The sequence below is a fragment of the Zonotrichia albicollis genome, chromosome 15 (assembly GCF_047830755.1).
Source record: "Zonotrichia albicollis isolate bZonAlb1 chromosome 15, bZonAlb1.hap1, whole genome shotgun sequence".
NCBI lineage: Eukaryota > Metazoa > Chordata > Aves > Passeriformes > Passerellidae > Zonotrichia > Zonotrichia albicollis.
Window position 1 is genome coordinate 3,640,623 of NC_133833.1, and position 21,280 is coordinate 3,661,902.

General features: G+C 51.2%; 2 protein-coding genes across 2 annotated transcripts in view; one reads left to right on the plus strand and one right to left on the minus strand.

Moving 5' to 3' along the window:
- The window catches only part of LOC102069871 (serine protease inhibitor Kazal-type 5), a 113,252-nt gene that overhangs the window by 53,134 nt on the left and 38,838 nt on the right, over window positions 1–21,280 (plus strand). The gene's annotated exons all lie outside the window — the stretch shown is intronic.
- On the minus strand, window positions 3,921–9,163 carry LOC102070289 (pancreatic secretory trypsin inhibitor). Its single transcript, XM_005483730.3, has 4 exons — window positions 8,950–9,163; window positions 7,489–7,529; window positions 6,811–6,923; window positions 3,921–4,056 (listed from the first exon to the last, which is right to left on the minus strand). Exons 1-4 carry the CDS (start codon window positions 9,002–9,004, stop codon window positions 3,987–3,989), a joined length of 279 nt encoding a protein of 92 aa, XP_005483787.1. The 5' UTR covers window positions 9,005–9,163; the 3' UTR covers window positions 3,921–3,986.

Sequence of the window (21,280 nt, forward strand, 5' to 3'; positions counted from 1 at the left end):
CAGCTGTCTGGATTCTGTCACTCTTGTGACATTCCTGAGGCTTGGCAGTGCCCAGGGCTGCTTTGGAGGCACAGAGATGCCACCCTGCTTTGAGAAGCTTCCACCCAAACAGCAAATCCTGGTGCAGGATTGCAGGGGAGATGCCCCTGGATGGCAGGAGGAGGGAGAGGAAGGGAAGCATTGCCAGCTTCCAAACCTGCTCCTCCCGAGGATGTGCTGGTGCTCCCAGGGCAGGCGGCTGGGGCTGGGCCCTGGGGGTGTCCTGCTCTCTGCACAGCCCTGGCTGCCTCAGGCACTGAGGCTATTTTGGGAATTTACCCTTTGTCATTAAATTACTTGTTATTGCAAGCAGCGTGGCACTGGGGCAGAAATTGTGAGACTGGGGCAGGAATTGTGGGACTGGGGCAGGAATTGCAGGACTGGGGAAGGAATTGTGGCACTGGGGCAGGAATTGCGGGACAGGGGCAGGAATTGAGGCACTTGGGCAGGAATTGCAGGACTGGGGAAGGAATTGTGGCACTGGGGCAGGAATTGTGGGGCTGGGGCAGGAATTGTGTTGCTGTCCTCTGCCTGACCTTCTTCAGGGCAGTAAATTCCGAACCCTTTGTACCATCCTTAGGCATTCTCCTCATTCACCATGTGCTCTTGGCCTCATGCATTTTCTGCCCTGGCTGAGCCCTCTGGGAGCAGCCAGAAGGGAAGGAGAGGGGAGGTGGATGGCTGAGCCCTTCCACTGATTTGGCAAATCCTGTTTTTCCCTCACTGCATCACTCAAAACGTGTTCAGGGCTCCAAGCACATGGCCAGAAGCACTGCCCTGGGAAGGAGCCCGAAGAGCTGCAGTGATTTAGACAAAGAAACCAAGAATTGAAGCCATTGTTCCTGTCACTGTCCATTTTGTTTGTCCCTGCCAGCTCACCAGCACTGGAAGCAGCATCATGGAGATGCAGGGAAGCAAGCTGGTGTCTCAGAAAAGTCAGGCTTGCTGCTGGCAGGACAGCTCCAGGCTCTGCTGGGGATCAGACGGCAGAGGAGCAGCTTGGATGAAGCATTCCCTTCCTCAGCTTCAGGGAAAAACTCTTATGGGGGCAGAAGGCTGGCTTTTGAGGATAAGCCTAAACTTTGCACCTGCACTCAGATTTGCCCTTGTTCAAGTCAAAATTGAAATATGAACAGGAACAATTCCCTCCTGGAAAGTTGCCACTGCTCTGCCTGATGTGCCCCTGCTGTGCACAACAGCAGAGTGGCCCCTGGCCTGCTGCCTCCCATAATCTGCAGGCTGATATGGACCTTGCTGTGAAACGGATGTGGCTGACATTTAGCAGGAATGCCAGTTCTCATCAGAACAGTGCCTGGGGAGACGCAGGCTGTGCTCAGCCGAGCGGGCTGACGAGACCTGCTGCTCTGCAGGCTCGGGCAGCACCTCACTCCATCAGAGAAACGCTCCTGGCTAACACTGGGTGATGCTTCCCAGAAATGGCATGGGCAGGAAAGATGTTTTGCTTGGCATAAACTGGCCTCAGTGCACATTTCAGTGTTCTGCTGGGTGGAAGGAATCAGCTGGGATGAGTTTGGGGCTAAGGTGGGCTTAACCATGCCAAAAAATCCAAGAGCAGTGAAAGAAGTGTAGGGAGGATCAGTCTCCCCTCCTGCCAGCCTCGCTGGCAGAGATCTCTGTGGATAAAAGCTATGCTCCATTTCTTATGATGCAGCAGAATCAGCAATATCCCAGCTGTGAGAAGCATCTTTCCAGGATCCCCTGTGTGCAAAGATGTCAAGGCAATTCACAGTCCTGAACCTATTTGGGACTACCACCTTTAGTGCATTAATTTTACATGTGGGCAAAGTGAGTCGTTTTTCATCTCTCTCTCGGCTGCAGACACTCTTTGGCAGATCTGAGAAGAGGAGCCTGTGCTTCCCCCCCTCCAGCTGCATCTGAAATCTGAAATGAGCACTGGAGCTCTCTCAGATGGATCATGCTTTATTTTGTTTTAAGGGTTTTTTTTGGTGTTTGTTTCAGCCACTTCATAAAGAAAACTCATCTTTCTACCCACAGTGAAGTCCAGGATTTCCTATGAACAAAGCGCTGGGTTTGCCCCAGACACCAACAGTCATTTACAGCAGGGCTGTGACTCATCGGGAACCCCACGAGGGTTTGACCCCAACTCCAAATGCTCCATCCCAGGCTGTTTTGGGCTGACTCACGACAGACTTTGGCACAAGCAGGGAGTGCCCAGCTCTCCGGGGCAGTGCTGTGACACTGTCACACCCCTCCAGTGCAGGGCGCACCCGCCGGGGCCGCTCCTGTCCGAGCATCCCCCAGACTGCCCGCGGGTCCCGGGAGGGCGACAGGGACCTGGCCAGGCCTCGGCCACCGCAGCTCAGCGGCTCCCAGGCTCCGGACAGGGCTGGCAGGGCCAGCACCGCCCGGCCGCGCATCCCCCGCGCCTCCGCCAGCTGCGGATCCAGCTGCGGATCCAGCTGCGGGCTCGGCTCCGGCAGCGGCCCCGGCTGCGGAGCAACAGCGGCCTCCAGCGCCGAAAGCGCCTCCCGCGCTCCATCCCGGACCCGCACTGATCCCGGATCCGATCCCCATCCCGGCTCCGCTCCCCATCCCGGCTCCGCTCCCCATCCCGGACCCGCTCCCCATCCCGGACCCGCGCTGATCCCACACCCACACTGCGGAGCCACGGAATGGGCGCGCCGGGAGCATTGGAGGGCGTCCTGTCCAACCCCCTGCCGTGGGCAGGGACGTCTTCAGCAAGACCAGGTTGCCTGATCCTCCAGCCTGATCTTGAGTGTTTCTGGGGATGGGGCATCCACAACTTCTCTGGGCAGCCTATTCCACTTTCTCACCACCTTCACGGTAAAAATCTTCTTCCTGATATTTAAGCTAACCCTGCCCTCTGTAAGTTTGAAGCCATCCCCTCTTGTCCCATCACTCCAAGCCTCTGTAAAAAGTCTCTCTTGGTGCCCCTTTTGGCACTGGAAGGGGCTCTAAAGTCTCCCAGGAGCTTTCTCTTCCCCAGGCTGAACATTCCCAGCTCTCTCAGCCTGGCTCTGTAGCAGAGGTGATCCAGCCCTTGGAGTGTCTTTGTGGCCGCCTCTGGGCTTGCTCCAACAGCCCCAAGTTTTTATCATGTTGGGGATGCCAGAGCTGTGCAGCACTGCAGGAGGGTCTCAGCAGAGCAGAGGGCTCAGTCCCCTCCCTCACCCTCTGCCCACAGAGCTTTGGATGCAGCCCAGGACAATGCTGGTGAGTGCACACTGCTGGCTCGTGTCCAGCCTCTCCACCAGCACCTTCAAATCCTTCTTGGAAAGGCATCTCCCATCCTGCCAGCCCACAGCCCTCAGGCCAGGTCATCAGCGCCAGCAGCAAAGCTCACCAAGACCAGTAAAGGGGAAAAATATTAGAATTTTGCCTGAAAAATGGAACCTTTTTGGTTTTCTGAGGCACTGGGAAGCTGTGACCTGCAGGACAAGTGTGAGGCTGGTGACTCTTGGTGCACAGGGACCATTTCATGGGGCACTGGCACATGGAAAAGGCTGGAGATGGGTCAGCATGGAGAGGACTTGGGTTCTTTCTCCTAGCAAAGGATCTGGAGCAAGGCCTTTTAGTGCCCCGTATTTAGCAAATGCAATTGCAGGTCATGAGAATGCTAGAAATCTATTGCTCAAACACTGGAAATCTAGGAAAGGAAAACCAAATTCTTGATGCAAAAAAAGAACCTCCCTGTTCTGGCAGAGCCTGGCGCCCTCCTTGGGCACATCCCAGCCTCCTCCCTGGGGCTCTGTCTGTAATTTGCTCCCAGCTCTTTACAGACATCACCAGAACAAACCACATTTTCCAGGAAGGTGCTCTGAGTGTTGGGGAAAGGGGGTTGCTGTGTGAGTAATAAATCCCAGCACAAGACGTGGCGATGCTTCCATTTTATTGGGGTTTGATGGGAGAGGGGACAGCTTTGTGCCCTGATCTCTCAGCCCAGTTTAAGCCAGGTTGTTGCGGGGAGTTTTGCACATTCCTCTGTTCCTGATGCGCACGTGGTCGTTCCTTTGCCTGCAAGAGAGGTTAAAAATGTTGGGGGGCTGCCCTCGGGTCCCTGAGACACAGCAGAGCCTGGCTCAGAGGGCAAAAGGCAGAAAGAGAGGAAAATACTGCTTAAATCATCATCTAAGTGTTATTCACAGCAAGCAAGGCCACATATTCTTGACAGGGAGTTCAGGGTTACCATGGACATGTGTTAATTAATTCCAATAAGCTCAAGAGTGCTTTCTGACACCTCCTGGCAGGATAATTCACCTCCGTGCTGCAGGACAGCGCTGAGACACCTCCAATGCCTGTCTGACTGCAGACAGTAAAGGTTATGATTTTGTTTTGTAGGGTTTTAGAAACAAAAGACTGCCACTGTGTCTCACTTGGGTTTGGCCTGCTCCCAGCCTCCCCTCCTGATTGCTTCTGCAGCAAAAGTGAGGAAAATATTAAAAAGGTATGTTTAAAAAACTATTTTCTTCTTTTTGCCCTATAGTGAACACGATTCCTATGAATTCTTCCTTTCTCACACGGAATCATGATGTTCTCCTCTTTGGAAAGACAGATCCATTTCTCAGGTGCGTTAGAGAAATGCCGGTGAAATGATTTTCCTTTTGCAAGGAGCGTTTTGCATGCCGGTCACAGTGAGGTGACCAACGGCGACAAGTGAGACGCCGCTGCCACGGGGACCCGCCAGATGCTCAGACATTCCCTGGCTCCTTGCAGCCTTCCAGCTCTTGTCAGGCCAGTTGCACTCACAGAACTGCAAATGACACTTCATCCTGCCTGCTGGCTGAACGGTCCCCATGGGCCAGGGCTTTAGAGATGAGGACACTCCATTTATCTCTCCCCCAGGACATTTGGCACCAGGCAGCTCCAGAGTCCTGAATAAAGCTCCAGAGCCCAGATGGCCCTGGCCAAAAGGCTGCTCCTAACCTCAGAATTGCATCACTGGGGAACAGAACAGGGGAGCTGCAAGGCTGGGGGCTGTGGCCCACAGGAGCAGCACATTTCCAGCTGCAGCTGCTCAGAGCTTGCACAAGAAGGAGTTTTGGGAGCTCTGGGAATGCAGTGCCAGTCAACACAAGGCAGATGCAGCACTAGCTTCTCATCCATCCCATCCCTCCTCTGACTCCTGCCTGGCTCTGAATCCACCACCAGCTCAGTCTTTCCCTTTCTTGTACCCCAATTTCCCTTCTTGTACCCCAGTTTCCCATCTTGTGAGCTCCCATCCCCTGTGAAGCTGCTCTCTGCCCTGCTCTGGGGAGATGGAGCATCCTGGATGCCGCTTTGCCCAGCTGACTGTGGAGCCCTCCTCCCTCACTTTACCCTGCTCTTGGTCCATGGCCAGAGCCCTAATGATGTTGTGTCTGATGAACCTCCCACCCCCATCTGTTGCACAATGCAGGGACAGCTGGTGCTGGGCTGCTGGCTTCCAGCAGGGTCATTACCACCCTGCCAGGCCGTGCTGGGTCATTAGCTGTGGTGCCTTTGCTGAGGAGATCCCACTCAGCCTCTCTCTGCCTGGCTGCATCACGCTCAGCCTTGAAAGGTGAACCAGCAAATGCTGCAGAATATGTGGCAGCAGCCTGGGTTAATGAGGCAAAGAGGGGGACAACCCAACTGACAATATTTATCCAGGCTCTTTTTTTTTTTTTTTTTTCCTGGTGATCTGGATTCTGTTCCTTGCTCCTGCAGAGTTAGCAGGGAGGCAATGCTCCTGAAAGCAGAATTTTGGCTCCGCAAACCCACGCATCCAGAGACAGAAAAGCTGGACTTTGAGCTTCTGCTACATGATGGCAGATGGGCCTGTGAGCCTGATCACCAGAAATCCCTGCCTACACCTGGTGAAGCCAAGGGTGAAGCTCCCTTAGCCCTGCAGACTGGGGCATCTGGCTCCAGATAAGACTCAATCTTCCCAAAAGAGATTTTTGAACCACTTAATAGCATTGAGTTGGAAGTAATTCCTTCACTTGTCTGACACAGAGTGCTTCCAATGTATAAATATATTTTAAATTACCTAGGGCCCAAGCCAGATGAAGTGTATCAAGTCTTGCCAGAGACACCCTTAGCATTTGGACCTGGCCTTCTGCTAGAACAGTGCAATCTGGCACCAGCACAGATTAAATATAAAACTCATTCTTAAAAATACCCAGAGCAAACTGTGTCCTTTCATATGCAGAGAAGACAGAAAGCAGAGCTCAGCCATAAATTTCTGGGGTGAAAAAACACAGTTTTTTCCCTCAGCCACCACACATCTGAGGTCATCTGGAAAAATATTCTTCATCCCGTGCGCTAGATCTGGGCAGGCTTGGAGGACTCTGCCATTTGTCTGAGGTCCTGGATGCCTGCCAGCTCTCGCTGCTGCTTGGCAGCTGCAGGTGTGGGGAGATCTTTGCTCGTGGGCAGCGTGTTTGCTGCAAGCTGCACGGGATTGCTCAGCTGGAACCACAAGGATTCCTCAGCTGGAGCCACACAGGATTCCTCAGCTGGAGCCACACAGGATTCCTCAGCTGGAATCACACAGGATTGCTCAGCTGGAGCCACACAGGATTGCTCAGCTGGAGCCGCAAGGATTCCTCAGCTGGAGCCCACATGCTCAGAGCAGCGGCAGCAGCAGCTGTGCAGGAGGCCAGAGCCATGCCAGATGTGCTGGGCTCACTGCCCAAACTCCACCCAGCTGTGTGCAGGCAGCTTTCTTTCTAGGAAATCCCAGATATGTGTGTGTGGTATCCCCTCATCTCTGTGGCATTTAGACTCGCAGCAGCTCCAGATACTCACAGGTTGTGCAGGCACAGCAGGCACTCGTTGCTGTACAGGAGGTTATCCGTGCCACAGATGGGGTCAAACTCCCTTGTACACCCTCTCCCCAGGTTGAAATTCTCACAAGATGGCTGGAGGCACAAAAGGTTAATTTGGAAAATGTTAAGCCTGTTCTCAATTTAGCAAAGGAGCTTTGCCTTCTCAGAGAAGTGCACATTTTGTCTGTCTTTGTAACCCATCCCCAGAGCTCTGCTGTGAGCTCTCAGAAACACTGGGACCATCTGCCACCCTTGGCCAGCTGAACTCCACCTGGCTCTGCTGCACACCCTTGGGAGTAACAGTCCAGAGTAAATAGTGCTCCACTGCCTGAGCATGTTTTCCCAGTTTTTGTTTTTATGCCACAGCAATACCTGTCCTCACTTGCAAGCCAGAGACTAAGGGCACTTCTGACTTTCTTGGCAGGAAACAGCAGTATTTGGCTTTTTAGGAACTTTTCTTTCAGTGTTTGGGGGAAATGGAGTGGAAAACCAGTATCATCACTGGGATTTTGCTGTGGCACTGCAGGTGGAAGGGGGTTCCCAGGCACTGGCAGTTTTGGGCTATCAACTCACTGCTTCACTGTATTTGCAATGTATTTAGCCCCAGTGTTTGGGTTAGTGCTGTCTCACTTGTGCTACATAAAAGAGGAAATTTTACCTCGGTTCCTCTGAAAGCAGCTGCATCCATCTCGGCATTTCCTAGAGAAACAGGAGAGAGAGACAGGGAGAGAGGGAGAGAAGAACCTTAGCACCCATCACTCGGGCTGGTTTCCAGGGGACAGAATAAAGACAGTTTAGGCCGAGGACTGCGTGTCTTCACTCAAACACCTTTGTCCTAGAAAATAATTTCTTCCTTGGATCGCCCACGTTTCCCAGCTGAATCCTTCCCTGCTGTGTCACCCTCCTTCCCCTGGCAGGAACATGTAATGATGCAAGGCAAAGTGCACTTCCAGAGATGTCACCTGCCAGCTGTCAGGGAGCTAAGGTGGCTTCTGTCCTGTCTTACCACATGTTCATGAGTGCCTGAGAAACTCCTGCTGCCACTGGACAGGTGCTGCAGTAAATCCAGGGCGATCTTCCTGCTGTTATTCCATTTTTACCACAAGCAAGCAGAGCAAAAGACAAGTTGTTGGAAGTCTCTACTGGAAGGAGACCCTGAGGTCTCACATCAAAGCTGGTGGGATCAAGCCATGACTTTGGGCTTCCCCATGGAGAAGCTGAGCTGGCAGCTGGGATCACAAGGGTGGAACATGTGCTGGGTGTGTTTTGAAAAACAACCTGAAGTTTTTTTTGGCAAAAGACACAACTGAGAAGCTGATCCTGGGCTTTGTTATAAACCCAGAAGTCATCTACATGGAGGATTTATACTACATCTGTATTAACAACCAGCACAGCCCAGTGGCAGTGAAGCATTTTGGTGCTGAGGAGCTGATATCCACACTGTTTAATATTTCAGTGGTTTTACTTTGGGCCGGCACTGCTCCAGACCCAGGAGCTGAAGCTCACTACGTGCTCAGCTCATCTGAAATGAGCCCAGATTTTGTGCTCAGACAGCCCTGCAATGGCAGCCTCTGTGCAGTAAACAGGATGGCAGAGGACCTGCTTCAGAAGCACCCTCCTGTTTGGAATGAGCCCACTGAAGCAGGACCTGAGGAGAAGCAACAGCTCGTGTTCTCATCCCTCTGCACCATATGGGATTTTGAAAACACAGTTGGCTTAAACATTGGCTTTGGTAGTGAGAGCTGCATTTTCCCTTGCATAGATTCATTTCCTGTCTTCTTGGGTTTGCTTTTTTAAAACCAGAATAGCACCTATTCACTCTGAAAGGATCACACTGTCCTAGAAATCACCAGTTACAGGACAAATCCCACCCCTGAGGAAAGAGCAGCAGGTCTGCTCAGTTTTGGGAGCAAGTGCACCCTTTCAAAGCCTTTGAAAGGCTACAGGTTTAATGCACAGGTACAGGTACAGGTGTAATGCACACTGGCCATTGCAGCATTCCCTGCCCAGGGCCACAGCAAGGTCCCAGCACCAGCTGGAATCTTCCCACACTCCCCTTCCCAACCTGGGAGCTTTAGCAAGGAGAGGAAACAGCTCCTAAGCAAAATGTTGGACTCACCTTGGTAGAAGAAGAGTGCCAGGGAGAGGAGCAGGAAAACACCAGCTACCTTCATGGTGGAGGTGATGTTCTACTGAGCACAGCAGAGGGAAACTGGGACACTGCTGGGTGTGTCAGAGATCCTGACTCTGGCGCTCTGCTGGGACCTTTATACCTTTCCCCACTGCTGGCAGCACACCACAGAGCCAGCTCCACCCTGCAGGGCTGTGGTGACAACATTGAGAGCGTGGGGACAGCACCAGGTGGCACCTGGCTCATTGGAGGGCGCAAGGATGAAAGCTGTGCCAAACCAATGGAGGAAATCATCCTTATCTGCAGCAAGGACTGGGGCCCTGTCCCAGGCGTGGGGGTCAGCCCTGGGTCTGCGTGCTGTGATAAAGCAACAAAGAACCAAGATTGCAGAAAAGGGCAGGACAGGGAAGTGCAGTTGGCAGCGCTGTGGCTTTGATGAATGACCCTGCTGCTGCCCATGCAGGGTGAAACTCTCTGCTGGAGCCACCTCGGGGTGAAGATGGCTTTGATCCACGCACACCATCCCTGCTGTGATCCACAGAGCAGACTGGGGGGCTGCAGCCCCCCTGGGCAGGCAGGAATGGGAGCAAGGATGGCTCTGAGAGCACTCAGAGCTGTGCCTTGGGCTTGCTCGTGGCTGTGGATGCAGGGCTGCTGTTTTGACTGCACATCTCTGACTGCAGACAGCAGCTGAAATGCGTGGCTGGGTCAGATGCTGCTCCCTTCCCCTCTCCCTGCCTGCATTGGGAGCAAACCCTGGGGATTTCCCACACTTACACCACCAGTGGTGCATTGCAGAGAGTGGATCAGTCCCCCGGGGATTAGAAGGATTAATTAATGTTTCTAAAGCACTTTGATATCTCAGCCATAAATCACTGGAGAAGTGCAAAGCAAATTATTACTAATGGGGGCTTATGACTCAAAGACAGATTTTTAATTAGCTGAACAGGAAAAAGTCAATGCCAAGAGCAATTCAAGGAGCTGTTTGAGAGGGAGAAATCTCAGCTCCATTGGCAGCTGCTCCATTGTCCAAGGGATGCCTCATTCCCAGCGTGGCTCTGGAGGGCACTTCCCCTGCCATAAACATCTCTTTTGATTTTGCTTCAGCGGTCATGGGCAGATTCCTCCCTCTTGACTGGGTTTCCCTCTGCTCTCCCTGGGCTGACCTGCAACATGGGCAGAAAGAACAGCTCCTGGTGGCATCTGTTATTTTATTGATTCAGAGAGTAGAGCTGGCTTTGGGCATGACTGCTCAGCAGCTCTCAGGAGCTGGGCTGGGTGTTAGTGGACCTTTGAGCACAGAAAACAATCCTTTAGCATGCCTGGGACAGTTGTTCAGGTGGTGTTATCACCCTCAGAGGAACAAGGGGGGGAGAGATAATTTTTTATAGCTAAAAGAGGTTCCCCTCAGTCTAACACTGTCCCCTGTTTTTTTTTTCCTCTTCAATCTAAGACATGTAAATAGAGCAGTGCTGAAAAGAGTTTCTCTGATTACCCATGTTTGGGGCGTGCCCACTCCTGGTAAAACACATTTTTCAGTTTGAAGATCCTTGCTGTAGCCAGGCAATGTGATAGTTTGGATTGTCCAGGAACAGAAACGATTTCCCTCAGATTCCTTGGAAACATCCAGGCGCATTTCCAGACTGGAGTTTGACGGGTACATCCTCACTGTTTATGCTCTGCAGGTGGCAGCTCTGTGTTGGCTCCTGGGACATTCAGGGTGTGTGATGCCATGGTTTTCTCCTCCCTCCAGGAGCCAGAGGCATCAAAGCACAGGCTGACCTTCCCCGGCCTCCTGGACACTCCTCTCTTCATCCTCTTACTGCTGAAGCTCCTGACAGCTTTGCACTGGCTGATTTTCATGTTCCCAAGTGCTCCCAGAGCTGGATGAGATTAAGTACTTTGCTACTGAGGAAGGTTGAAGAAACTCCAGATTATGCAGTGCGATGGACTGAACTTAATTATTCCACAACGAATTGAGCCAAACCAACAGACTCAAGGGCAGTTGCCTCTGCCAGAAGAAGATTCCAGCATAGGCTGCAGCTGAACAGCAGGCACACTTGGGTTTTAATGCAGTTTCTCCCTTAGCAAATGCTCTTCCTTTCCAAGCGTCTCCACTGACAGCTGTGCCTTTATGAGACGCCTTCAAAACCAGGGGATTTCAGGGCTCCTCTCTCCTGATTGACAACAACTCGATTTCCTTCAGGAAAATCAAACAGAAATGCTTGGGGCTCATTTGAGTGGGGAGGAATGAAGAAGAGCTGCGAGTGCTGCTGCTGCACTGGGTGCTCCTGCTCGGCAGTGTGGGCTTTCTCAGGATGTGTCACCTTGTCAGAGCAGCGTGTTCCTCCAAACACATCAGCTGGAGGAGTCGAGAGGAATGAGTCAGGTGGCTGTGCCAGCCATGCTGTGTGACTTGCTGAGCCTGCCGTGGAGAAACGGAGGGGACAGGAGGGTCCCAAGGCAGGGGCTGGCATGGGATGGTGTCCCCTCGGCCACCCTGCTGGGTGGTGGCCACCACACATGGGCTGGGACACAAATCTCTGCAGTTGCTGCTGGTGTCTCCTCCTGGGTGCTGGGAGCCCTTGCAGAGAGAATTGATGCTGCACAAGGCACGAGGGGAAGGGGCAGTGGGTAAGGAGGCAAATTGAACTGCCAGGGCTGCCCCCAGGTGGAGCAGCAGGAAGAGGTGATTCTCCTTCTGCAGGATGAATTTCTGTGTTGTCTTTTGGCCAAACCTGAGTGTTTTCAAGTTACATTCATTTCAGTAGTAAAGTGCTGCAAAGGGATAAAAAATTACATTGCAGGGGGATTAAAAATCTGGGAAACTACCTATTTCCCTGTGATGGTCCCTCCATGACAGGCTGGAGGATCACTTGGTGCAAGCAGGGCTGGAACTTGGTTTTCTGTGGAGACTTGATGTACAAAGAGAAAGCCACCAGTGCCTCAGGAAACCAACAGAGTTACCAGTCCAAAGCATTCAAAGATCATAAACCAGACCCAGATGATCATGGATCACAGCTCAGAAGTCACAAATTATTCTTAAACCTCTTCCAAATAATGGTGTTTTTCAACAAGCTCATTAGGGGTGTTCACATTTTCCAGCCTTCTCCAGGAGCAGAGAGGGAAGGGGCTGAAGCAGGAGCAGAGTTCCTTGTGCACTCCCAACCCTTTCCCCAAGGAATGACCTGACCAAGACCTGCACCACTGCCCTGTGCTGGTGGCATCCCTGAGTTCTTGGTGGAGGCTGTGGGGACCTTCCCTGGGATTCTTGAAGCACCAGAGGCTCCTCAGTGCTCAGGATCTCAGCAAGGCAGCTGGGCACTTTGCTGCTGCCCTGCAGTGGGTGGGATGGGTGAAATCTGGAGAAAGGCTGATGCAAATGTGAAAATTAGAGATGTCACAAAAACCAGTTCCCAAGATGCTCAAAGCTCTTGGGTCCAGAATGCTGCTTGTGTTGGATTTAAAAGCTAAAATGCCTTAATTTGTGTTACCTGCCAGGGCTGGATCTTGCAGGTGTAGCCAAGACCTTGCCCATGGTATCCAAGGGGGTTTGGAAAGGTGTGTGAGCCAGACCAAGCCCTTTTGCATCAGCAAGGTGAGAGCAGTGTGCAGGGATCAGCTGCTCCTCTGTCCAGGGAATACTGCTCAAACACTGATTTTTCCTGCAGCAAAAAACCCAAACCCAAACCATAATTTGATCGGTAGTGATTTTTGTCTTGGATTCTTTTCCATTTAATGCTGAGAAAGCTATTCTGTTGCTTTGGGTGCATGGGAGATATTGAACATTCTGACAGTTTAGGAAAAGGGATCCTGTGAGTAGCTGCTGAGAAAGCATCACATATTTTCTCCTGCTGCAGGAGAATCTCTGGAGCCCAGGACAGATTATCAATTTGTTTTCTCTTCTGTTCTGGAAATCTTGGGACCTCTGGTTTCAGAGGAGGGGGCTGGGCATGGCTACAGGATAACATTACCAAAACATCATTTCTACTTTTACTAAAGCTTCTGTTTGTTATCCTTCAGCAAGGGCAGCATGTCCATGAGAGAGACCTTTGGAAATCTGCAGGCATCAGCAGCTTTGCCTGAGCCTGGGTATTGCTGACAGCAGTGTCTGAGGACAAAGACATCACATAAATCACAGCTTGTTGGGCCGTTCAGAAGAGGCTGTGACTGGATGCCACTCAAACGCTTCCCAAGGAGGATGAATGTGCTGGGGACAGGCTCTGTGCTTGTGAGTGCTCCTGGCTGACATTGGCTGGGGTGGAGCTCGCAGCCCAGCTCCTGTGCTCTCCCACCTCTCAGTGGCACCAAACCCCACGGGCTCAGCCCATGGAACCCTTTCCCCTCTGCTGTGATTTACTGGGTGGTGGCAGAGTCTGCTGGGAATGGCTCTGGGCTGTGGCCAGCTCTGGTGACCCTGGGGCTCTGTCCCTTGCAGGTGGGACCCTGGGCCAGTGCAGGGACAGGCTTTCCCCCTTTCTCCCCTGATGCCCCTCTCCTTGGGGCTCTTGCAGGATCTCCATGGGAAGGAGAGACACTGAGAGCTGGAGAGAGAGTGGATCCCTCAGGAGCTGAAACATGGAGCTCTGCTTTTCCTGCTTTCCCCGGCATTACCGAAGAAAAAAGGATCATTTTTCCCACTCCTACAGAAAGTGCCAAAAGCAAAGTATTCCTCATAAAATTGCTTCTTTATTAAATCCTATCTGCCTCCCACCCCCACACCCGACTGCCCCTGCGGCTGCCGGGGAGATCCAGGGCAGAGTGATTAAGCACTGCAGCTGATAATTGGGCAAACACAGATTTCAATCTCCTCCAGCAAATCACTCCCCCTTTCTCCAACTCGAAGCAGCACCCTGTGCCCACTCCCTCTTCCACGGAGCTTCACCAGATGGGAAGCATATGGTCCCTGTCCTTTCGGGGTCACAGACTCAGGGGGATGATCCAGTCTAATCTGTCCTTCTGCTCAGCTCAGGCAGCTCTGTCTCTGCTCCCAAGGACCACATGTCCCTTGTCCAGGGCTGGATCTCACTCTGAGGTAATCTAGGAGCTCTGGAATGAGCCACTCTGGATGAGGATCCTGGATCTCCAGTGCCTGGTGCTGTTGCATACAGGATCCTGTGTGCCTGCAGCTGCTGCCCATTGCCCAGGGAAGCTGTGGCTGCCCCATCCCTGGAATATTCATGGCCAGGCTGGACAGGGTTTGGAGCAGGATAAAGTGTTTGGACAGGATAAACTGTCCCTGCCCATGGCAGGGAGTTGGGCTGGATGATCTTTAGGGCGCCTTCCAACTCAAACCATGCTGTGATTGTCTGACCCTTTCCCTCAGGTGAGTTTCAAGGGATGATATTTGAAAACTTTAGAAAGTTGGCTGCAGCCCAGGTGAGCTCTGGGCGCATTGTCCTGGCTGCAGAGCTGGTGTGAGGAGGTGGAGGATTGGCAGGACATGGGGAGAAGACAGAGCCAAAGGCCCTCCAGACCTGAACAGCAAGGCTGGGAGATGGCAGAGGAGCTGCAGGAAGGGTTATCCCAACGGGATAGCAGGTAAAAACCATGAGGGTGGACAAACACTGCTGCTGGACCAACAAAAGGCTGTGGAGGCTTTATACTTGCAGAGGTTCATAACAAGACTGAATGAACTGATATTCTCCACAAAAGCTGTCAGAAACCAGCAGAGAAGCAACAGCCCCTCTGTGGTCCTTGGCTAATCCAGTCTCCAGGACTAGGAGATTTTTTTAGTGGAGGTCTGAAATACAGGATACTTTCACATTTCCCCCTAATTTCTTGAAAACATTTTGTCAATGGTTTTTTTTCAACCTTTTGTAATATTTTCCATCACTCTGTAAGCCAGTTGATCAACAAAACCAAATATACTGCAAATGACTTTCATCACAACCCCAGAAATATTTGGCATTTTTAGCTACTCCTGTGAGTTCCATTGGCAGCACTAATGGCTATTGATGAATGATTTGCTCCCAGAACTGGCCCAGAAATAGGAAAACCAGTATTATACTTCTGATTTCAATGAAATATATGGCTAGAGGAAGCTGAAGCTCTTTGGTCCAGCTCACTGTGCTATTTTACCCAAACAGAGGAGATGAGGTTTTTCCAGTGGAGAGCTCTCAGCCTGCTTAGCTCCACAGGAAAAATTGCCTATAAAAAATTAGAAAGGTGAGGATAGGAAGAGAAAACCAATGCAGATTATGAAATAAGGCTTTAATTTCTGTCATCATTTCTTCTTCCTGTGATCTATAGAGAGATTTTAAAATGAGCAGCGGGCTTTTTCACAGACTGATAGAAGAGAGATTTTGGGAGGAAAGGGAAAACAAGCAGCAGACACGAGACAGAGCTGGGGATGACATTGCTGGACTCTGATTCTGAACATAAAGCTCAGCAGAGATGGGAAACACTGAGCCTGTTTCCAGAGATGGTTTTTCCTCAGAGCTGTGCTGCCACAAGGCACCGTGAGATCCATGATATTTCACCAGTCCATTCATAACTGTGCACCTCATTCTTGGGCAGCTCTTTCCCCAGCAGCATCTCCTGGTGCGGTTTAATCGCAACAAACGCACGCTCGTTAATGGCGGGTGGGAAAATCAATATTCCCTGAGCCCTCTGTGCGTCAGCACGCTGCACACCTGTCCCAGCCCAGCCTCCCCAAAGCTGATAAATGATGGCCAAACACCGCTGATAAACTTAACTAACAGCCATTGACCCCTGGGTCGGGCTCAGATTAGATACAGCCCAATTAACACTTGCTCCTTCTCCTAATGACTCCTCAAGCTCGGAGGCTGAAATTTTCCTGTAGCTGAAAAAGGAGCATGGGATGTTTGGATGGCTGAGGTTTATTGTCCCCACAAAACTGCTGTGTTTTGAGTGCCAAGAGCTGCTCCCTGGACACAGATACAGGATGCTGGGGGAAGGATTCAGGCTATAAGAGCATCAGCACCTGCAGCCCTGCTGTGAAAAGCGACGCTGCGGGAATTGTTGGCAGCTCTCTGTGCTTTCAGCCTCGGTCAATGGCCTTGATTAAAGAAGGAGTTTGTCTTTGATTTAGGGAGCCTTTGAACATAGTGGCTAAACATTTCTTTTCCATCAAGGGTTCCCTTTGATTTCTGCATGTAGTCAGCTCCTTGTATCCCTCAGTGAGTTTTGCACTTGAATTGCTTCCCTAATAAATGTGACATTATTTTTGATGCCTTGTGTGTTCCCAGCCTGGTTGTGAGAGCAAGGTGCTTGCAGTGAAGGCACTGTCTCCAGCCCATCAGGGATATGAGGAGCAGTCCTTTGGCTCTGGTAACAGAGATGAAAAAATCCACTGCTGAACCTCCTTTTCCCCAAGCAGCTTTTAAATTGGGTTTTTCCTTCTACAAGAGGAAGTGGCTGCCAAAGCCCATGGCTGCTGCCTGCAGTATGCTTTTCCTTCTTATCCTTATTCATCCCTGCCAAGATCCTCTTTTCTTCATTCCTCCTTATTTTCTGAGCTTCTGGAAGCCCCTGGCTCACAGTTTCAAGCCCCACTTACCAAGAAACTTGGTTTTCCAGTCAAAAAATCAGCCGAGGTCCTCATGCCACGCTGTAGTTTCTGTAGGAAATACTTGGGGATGTTGCATCTTGTATTTTTCCCTCCATGTGTTTTGGAGGAAGGAATGCAGCCTGCTTCCAAGCTCAAGGCAGCCTCGCAGTGCCTGCACTTGGGGCACCTCTCTTGCGGTGCTGAGGTGTTTGCCAGGAGCAGATGGTGAGGGGTGTGCTGGAGGCAGCTGATGATGCTGCATCTGCCTGTTCAGCTGAGCCATCCCTGAGCTCTGTGCTCTGTGCTGCTCTGCTCAGGATGAGCCACAGGGCTGCTGGTGGCCGGTCCTGCTCTCCCTGGGGACCCTCCAGGATTGCACTGAGGGTGATCAGGCACTCCTGGGCTGGGCAGCCCTGAGTGCAGCTCCCTGTGGAGCAAGGGAGGGGCACAAGAGCCCAAATTCCTCTCTGTGTGCTGTCCCCCTTGACCAGCTGGGTTCAGACCCAGAGACCTCTTCCCAGTCATCTCCATCATGGATCAGGCACAAATGCAGCCAACACTCCTGTAAAGCTCCCCTTTACTCCAGGAGCTGCAGTTCCACCTGCTGGGACTCATTTTTGCATTTTGTGCCCTGCTGACATTCATGTCCTTTCACTGGTTCTGGCATTTTGGGGGTTAGGAGCAGCCTTTCTCACTGCATCCAGGCTCTGCCATTCCCAGGATCCTATAAATTCAGCTTTCAGCCATACAGAGCCCTGGGATTTTTATGGACGTGGAACAAAGATGCATAAATGATAATTAAAACCTCTACAGAAACATTGTTAGGGCCAGAAGCATAAGTCATAAATAATTATCATGATGGCCAGCTTTGCATTATGATGATGTATTATTATTACTAGAACTAATGTTATGAGACTGAGAAAGTCAGCACTGGACTGGGGAAGTAAAACACTTGGAGGAGGTCTGGATTCTTCCTGACAACAGGGCAATGGACTAAATGACCCTGTGCTTTCAGGGATATTGCTTTTATGCTGTTCCATTAGATTAATATTTAAATGGGGCGTTAAAACATTGATGACACCTAAGAGCTTTACTGCCTGTGCATTATTGGGATGTAGGTCTCGCTCTGTCTGGAGTTCAGGATTGCCCACACACGTGGACCAAGGAGCCTGTGGTGTTTTACCACATTAGTGCACTTAACACCACCTCTGCGCACTCCCTGATGAAAAACACAGGAAGCGTTTTCAAACAAAAACGTTGTCTGACATCCTTCAAACTTCCAAAGGTGAGTGTGGGGCAGGTGAGGCCAGAGGAGCCTTGGAGGGAGCTGGAACCAGGTGAGAGACTCCCTGCTGTCCTTGACACTGGCTCAGCCTGTGAGGGTCACCCCTTGCCCACCCTCACTGACACCAGGCTGTCCCACAGAGCCCTCCCACAGCCCCAGCAGCAGGGGCAGCCTTGTGCCAGATGCCACAACCTCTCCCTGGCATCCCCCAGGTGTCACAACACCTCCCTGGCATCCCCAGCCCTCCCCACAGCCCTAGCAGGGCTAACCTTGTGCCAGGTGCCACAGCACCTCCCTGGCATCCCCCAGTGCCAGGAGGGCACAGAGAGCTCTGCTCCTGCTTTAGCCGTTCTCCCTGCTGGGTTCAGAGGGTGGCTGGGAAACCAAACCACTCCAAAGGAGCCTGTTGTAAATGACATTATTTGGAAGAGGCTTAAGAGCCATTTGCGGTTTCTAAGCTGTGATTCACGATCATCTGGGTCTGGTTTGTGATCTTTGAATGCTTTTGACTGGTGACTCTGTTGCAATTTCCCGGGGGCACTGGTGGAGCTTGTTGCTTCTTGCCACTCACAGAACTTCAAAACACTCAAAGCTCTGACAGAAGTAAATCCCAGCTCTCTTCTGAGGGCCCAGGCAGCTTTTTGCCATGCAGATGCCACCCTGACTGGAGAGGAACTGCAGGCAGGAGCCTCAGTGTGTCCCACAGTCCCCTCCTATCCCATTTTCCATTTTGCTTGGTGGCTGCTGCATGCAGCATCTTATTGGGAAGAGCCCCCAGCTGCTGCTACTGCTGTGCCCCTCCATGGACCCCATTCTGTCAGTGCTTCACTCACAGCAGGGAGAGGGCACTGATGGGCCAGCACTGGAACTGGGAAGCTCCAGCTCCCACCAAGCCATGCAGATCCCCTTTCCTGTTTCTGTAGGAAATATTCAGCCAAAGATCCCTGGTTCCTGCTTGGGGATTATGTATGGAGTGGTGAATTCAGCAAATTGTCTTTGCCTTTGTTGCCTCTCTTGGTTGCTGCGTGTGAGAAGAGGACAAGCCTCTGGCTCTGGGCTGGTCACAAGCACTCAGCCACCCCCATTCCTGAGAGGAGAGGCTGCAGCATGGAAGGGGAGCTCATGAAAAGATAAAAACACAGCACTACTGTCAGCAGAGCACAACCAAAACCCCACTGTTCAGGCACAACTGAGTCTATCAATAGTAACTGATGAGCATTGTTATTTTTTGGACACCTGCATTTAATTTATTTAAAATATTTAATCAGCCTTACCCTCAAAACCTTCAGCAGAGCAAACCCTTGGGCATATCAATGGCTGAAAGGAGCCTGTGACAGAGTGGGGGAGGCTTTTCACTTGAGGGACACCTTCTTAGGATGTGGGTCACGTTTCCACTTCTTAGAGAAGAAATTTGAATAAAAGATTTGGTGCTCCCCCCCGCCCCATCTCCGGAAGAAGAACAGCTGCTAAAGGCTGTTAATGTTAAAACCCTCAATTAGGAAGAACACTAAGGAACTACACAGGAAGCCAGAAAGCTGCTCTGTAGCTAAAATAACTTCTGCGAGGTGCTGTGATAACAGAGTGAGACCGGAGGGGAAATTGCCAGAGTGACAGAGCCTTCCTGCCCTCGAGGGTGGTCCCTGCTGGGGAAGGGCCAGGACCCTGCCAGGGAGGGGGAACATCCCAGTGTCCCATAACTGGCACTGCTCCTCTGGCAGAACCTCCTGGCACAGCAGGGTCAGGCTGCCAGGGGCAAATCCTGCAGAGAAGGCAAACGAAAGGGAACTTGAGCATCACATGCAAGTGCTCTGCTCTTTCCCACACATGCTGGGAAACTGGGTTGGTGTTTTTTTTTTTATACAGGCATGGGAAAAGAGAGCGACTTCAGGGTGGTTTGCTCAGATCCTACAACTGGTGTTCAGGGGAAGCTGAGCTCTTCCAGGTGCAGAGAATGGGGCTGAGCAGGAGCAGGCTGGAAAGGAATTGGCTCCATCTGGGCCAAATTCTCATAGGAGGAGGAGGAGAGGACTTTCAGGAAGACAACCAATTTTTCTCCTTGGAAATAAAAAGCTTCTGGCATCACCTGCTGCTTATCTTGTTGCTGTGACATCTAGTTTCTACCCAGGACTAAAGAGCACAACCCTGACTCCAGTAGCAGCTTAATTGCTATTAATCCTGTTAATTGAATTTGGTTCTCCTGTGTCACTTCAGCACTGTGACTGAAGGATGGAAATTGAAAACAAGGAGACAGGGAAACAAGCTCAGCTGACCTAAGGCATGTGACTCCTCCTGGTACCATAAATATGTGCCCCCTCCATTTTTAGGGGGAGGCTGGATGGTCTGGAGAGTCAGCAGTGGGATTGCTTTGGGAAGGGCATCAGGAAGAAGTGGATCCTGGCATAATTGGCTTTGAGGGATTTGCAGGCTGAATGTGAGTTCTTAAATTAAGTTGATTTTCAGGTAATAATGAGGCTTGGGGTAGTAGGGGACTAAGCACACTCTCAGGGATTGCCCTGCTTTTGTAGAGCTTTATTTGAAATCTGGTGTGTGGATTATGATAGTTTATTTGGTTTCAAAACCGAGTATTATTTGGGAGGGGTGTCAGCAAAGCTGATTTTCTTTCTAGATGGTTCCTGTCCAGGCTGGACCTTTGTCAGATGGCTCAGAGGCACAAGTTTCATGTCAGAGCTGCCTCTGCATCTGCTCCTGGGCAGAGAGGAGTTTGCTGGGTGCCAGCTCTGTGGGCAGCCCTGTTGTGCTGGCTCTTGCAGGGGTTTCTGGGCTCACCAACAACTCCCCCAGCAGGAGAGCCAGAGTGGGCTCTTGAAAAACACTTCATTCTTACTTGGAGTTGTTGTGTTCTGGTTAAGGGAAGGTTTTTGAGAAGGGCTGTTTTAGGCAATGAGTTCCATTCCCTCTTATTTGTGTGGATTTGCTCTCTAACTTGAACTTTGTTTTGTAAACTGGTTTAAGTATCTGTCTTAGTGAATCCTTGGGCCTTTCACTTCTCAAATATAAAGGAGGTTAATGTACTGTTGGTCAAGATCTTGGTGGCCAGTTAATGGAAAAGCAAATTTGGGCTTGAGAGGGGCTTGGCAAGTAGATTTCTTGTGGAGGGGAATTCAATCTTCCAGTGACTTTTATCAAAAAGAAGAGCAAGTATAAGTTTGAGAATATGCTAGAGAATCCATCTGTTACAAAGCTTCTTATGGTGAATGTTTAGAGTCTGCCGAGTCCTTGAGGGCCCAAAGTCCTGCTGAGCTTGGTGGCTTTGCTTCATATTTTGATTCTGGTCTGAGCCAAGCTGCAAAAGTTTCCTAGAGGAGTTCACGGGAGTTTTGAGAGGGTGTTGGATCCTTGTGGGGTCAAGGTAAGCCCCGTGACTGTTATTTAAGGTATTTTGGGTTTGTGGGCATGCCATGCAATTGCAATCTCCAAATGCACATCTGATCATGGTGTTTGAATAGGGTGGGGAGGTCTCCCTGCTCAGTTCCAGGGTGTTCCTGAGCAGCTTGGGCTCC

Excerpts from the sequence above, each read along its gene's own strand:
- LOC102070289 (XM_005483730.3), bottom strand. The coding sequence starts at position 9,004 with ATGAAGGTAGCTGGTGTTTTCCTGCTCCTCTCCCTGGCACTCTTCTTC. Across the intron at positions 7,530-8,949 it reads GGCACTCTTCTTCTACCAAG|GAAATGCCGAGATGGATGCA; the intron begins GTGAGTCCAACA and ends CTGTTTCTCTAG. Across the intron at positions 6,924-7,488 it reads CTGCTTTCAGAGGAACCGAG|CCATCTTGTGAGAATTTCAA; the intron begins GTAAAATTTCCT and ends TTGTGCCTCCAG.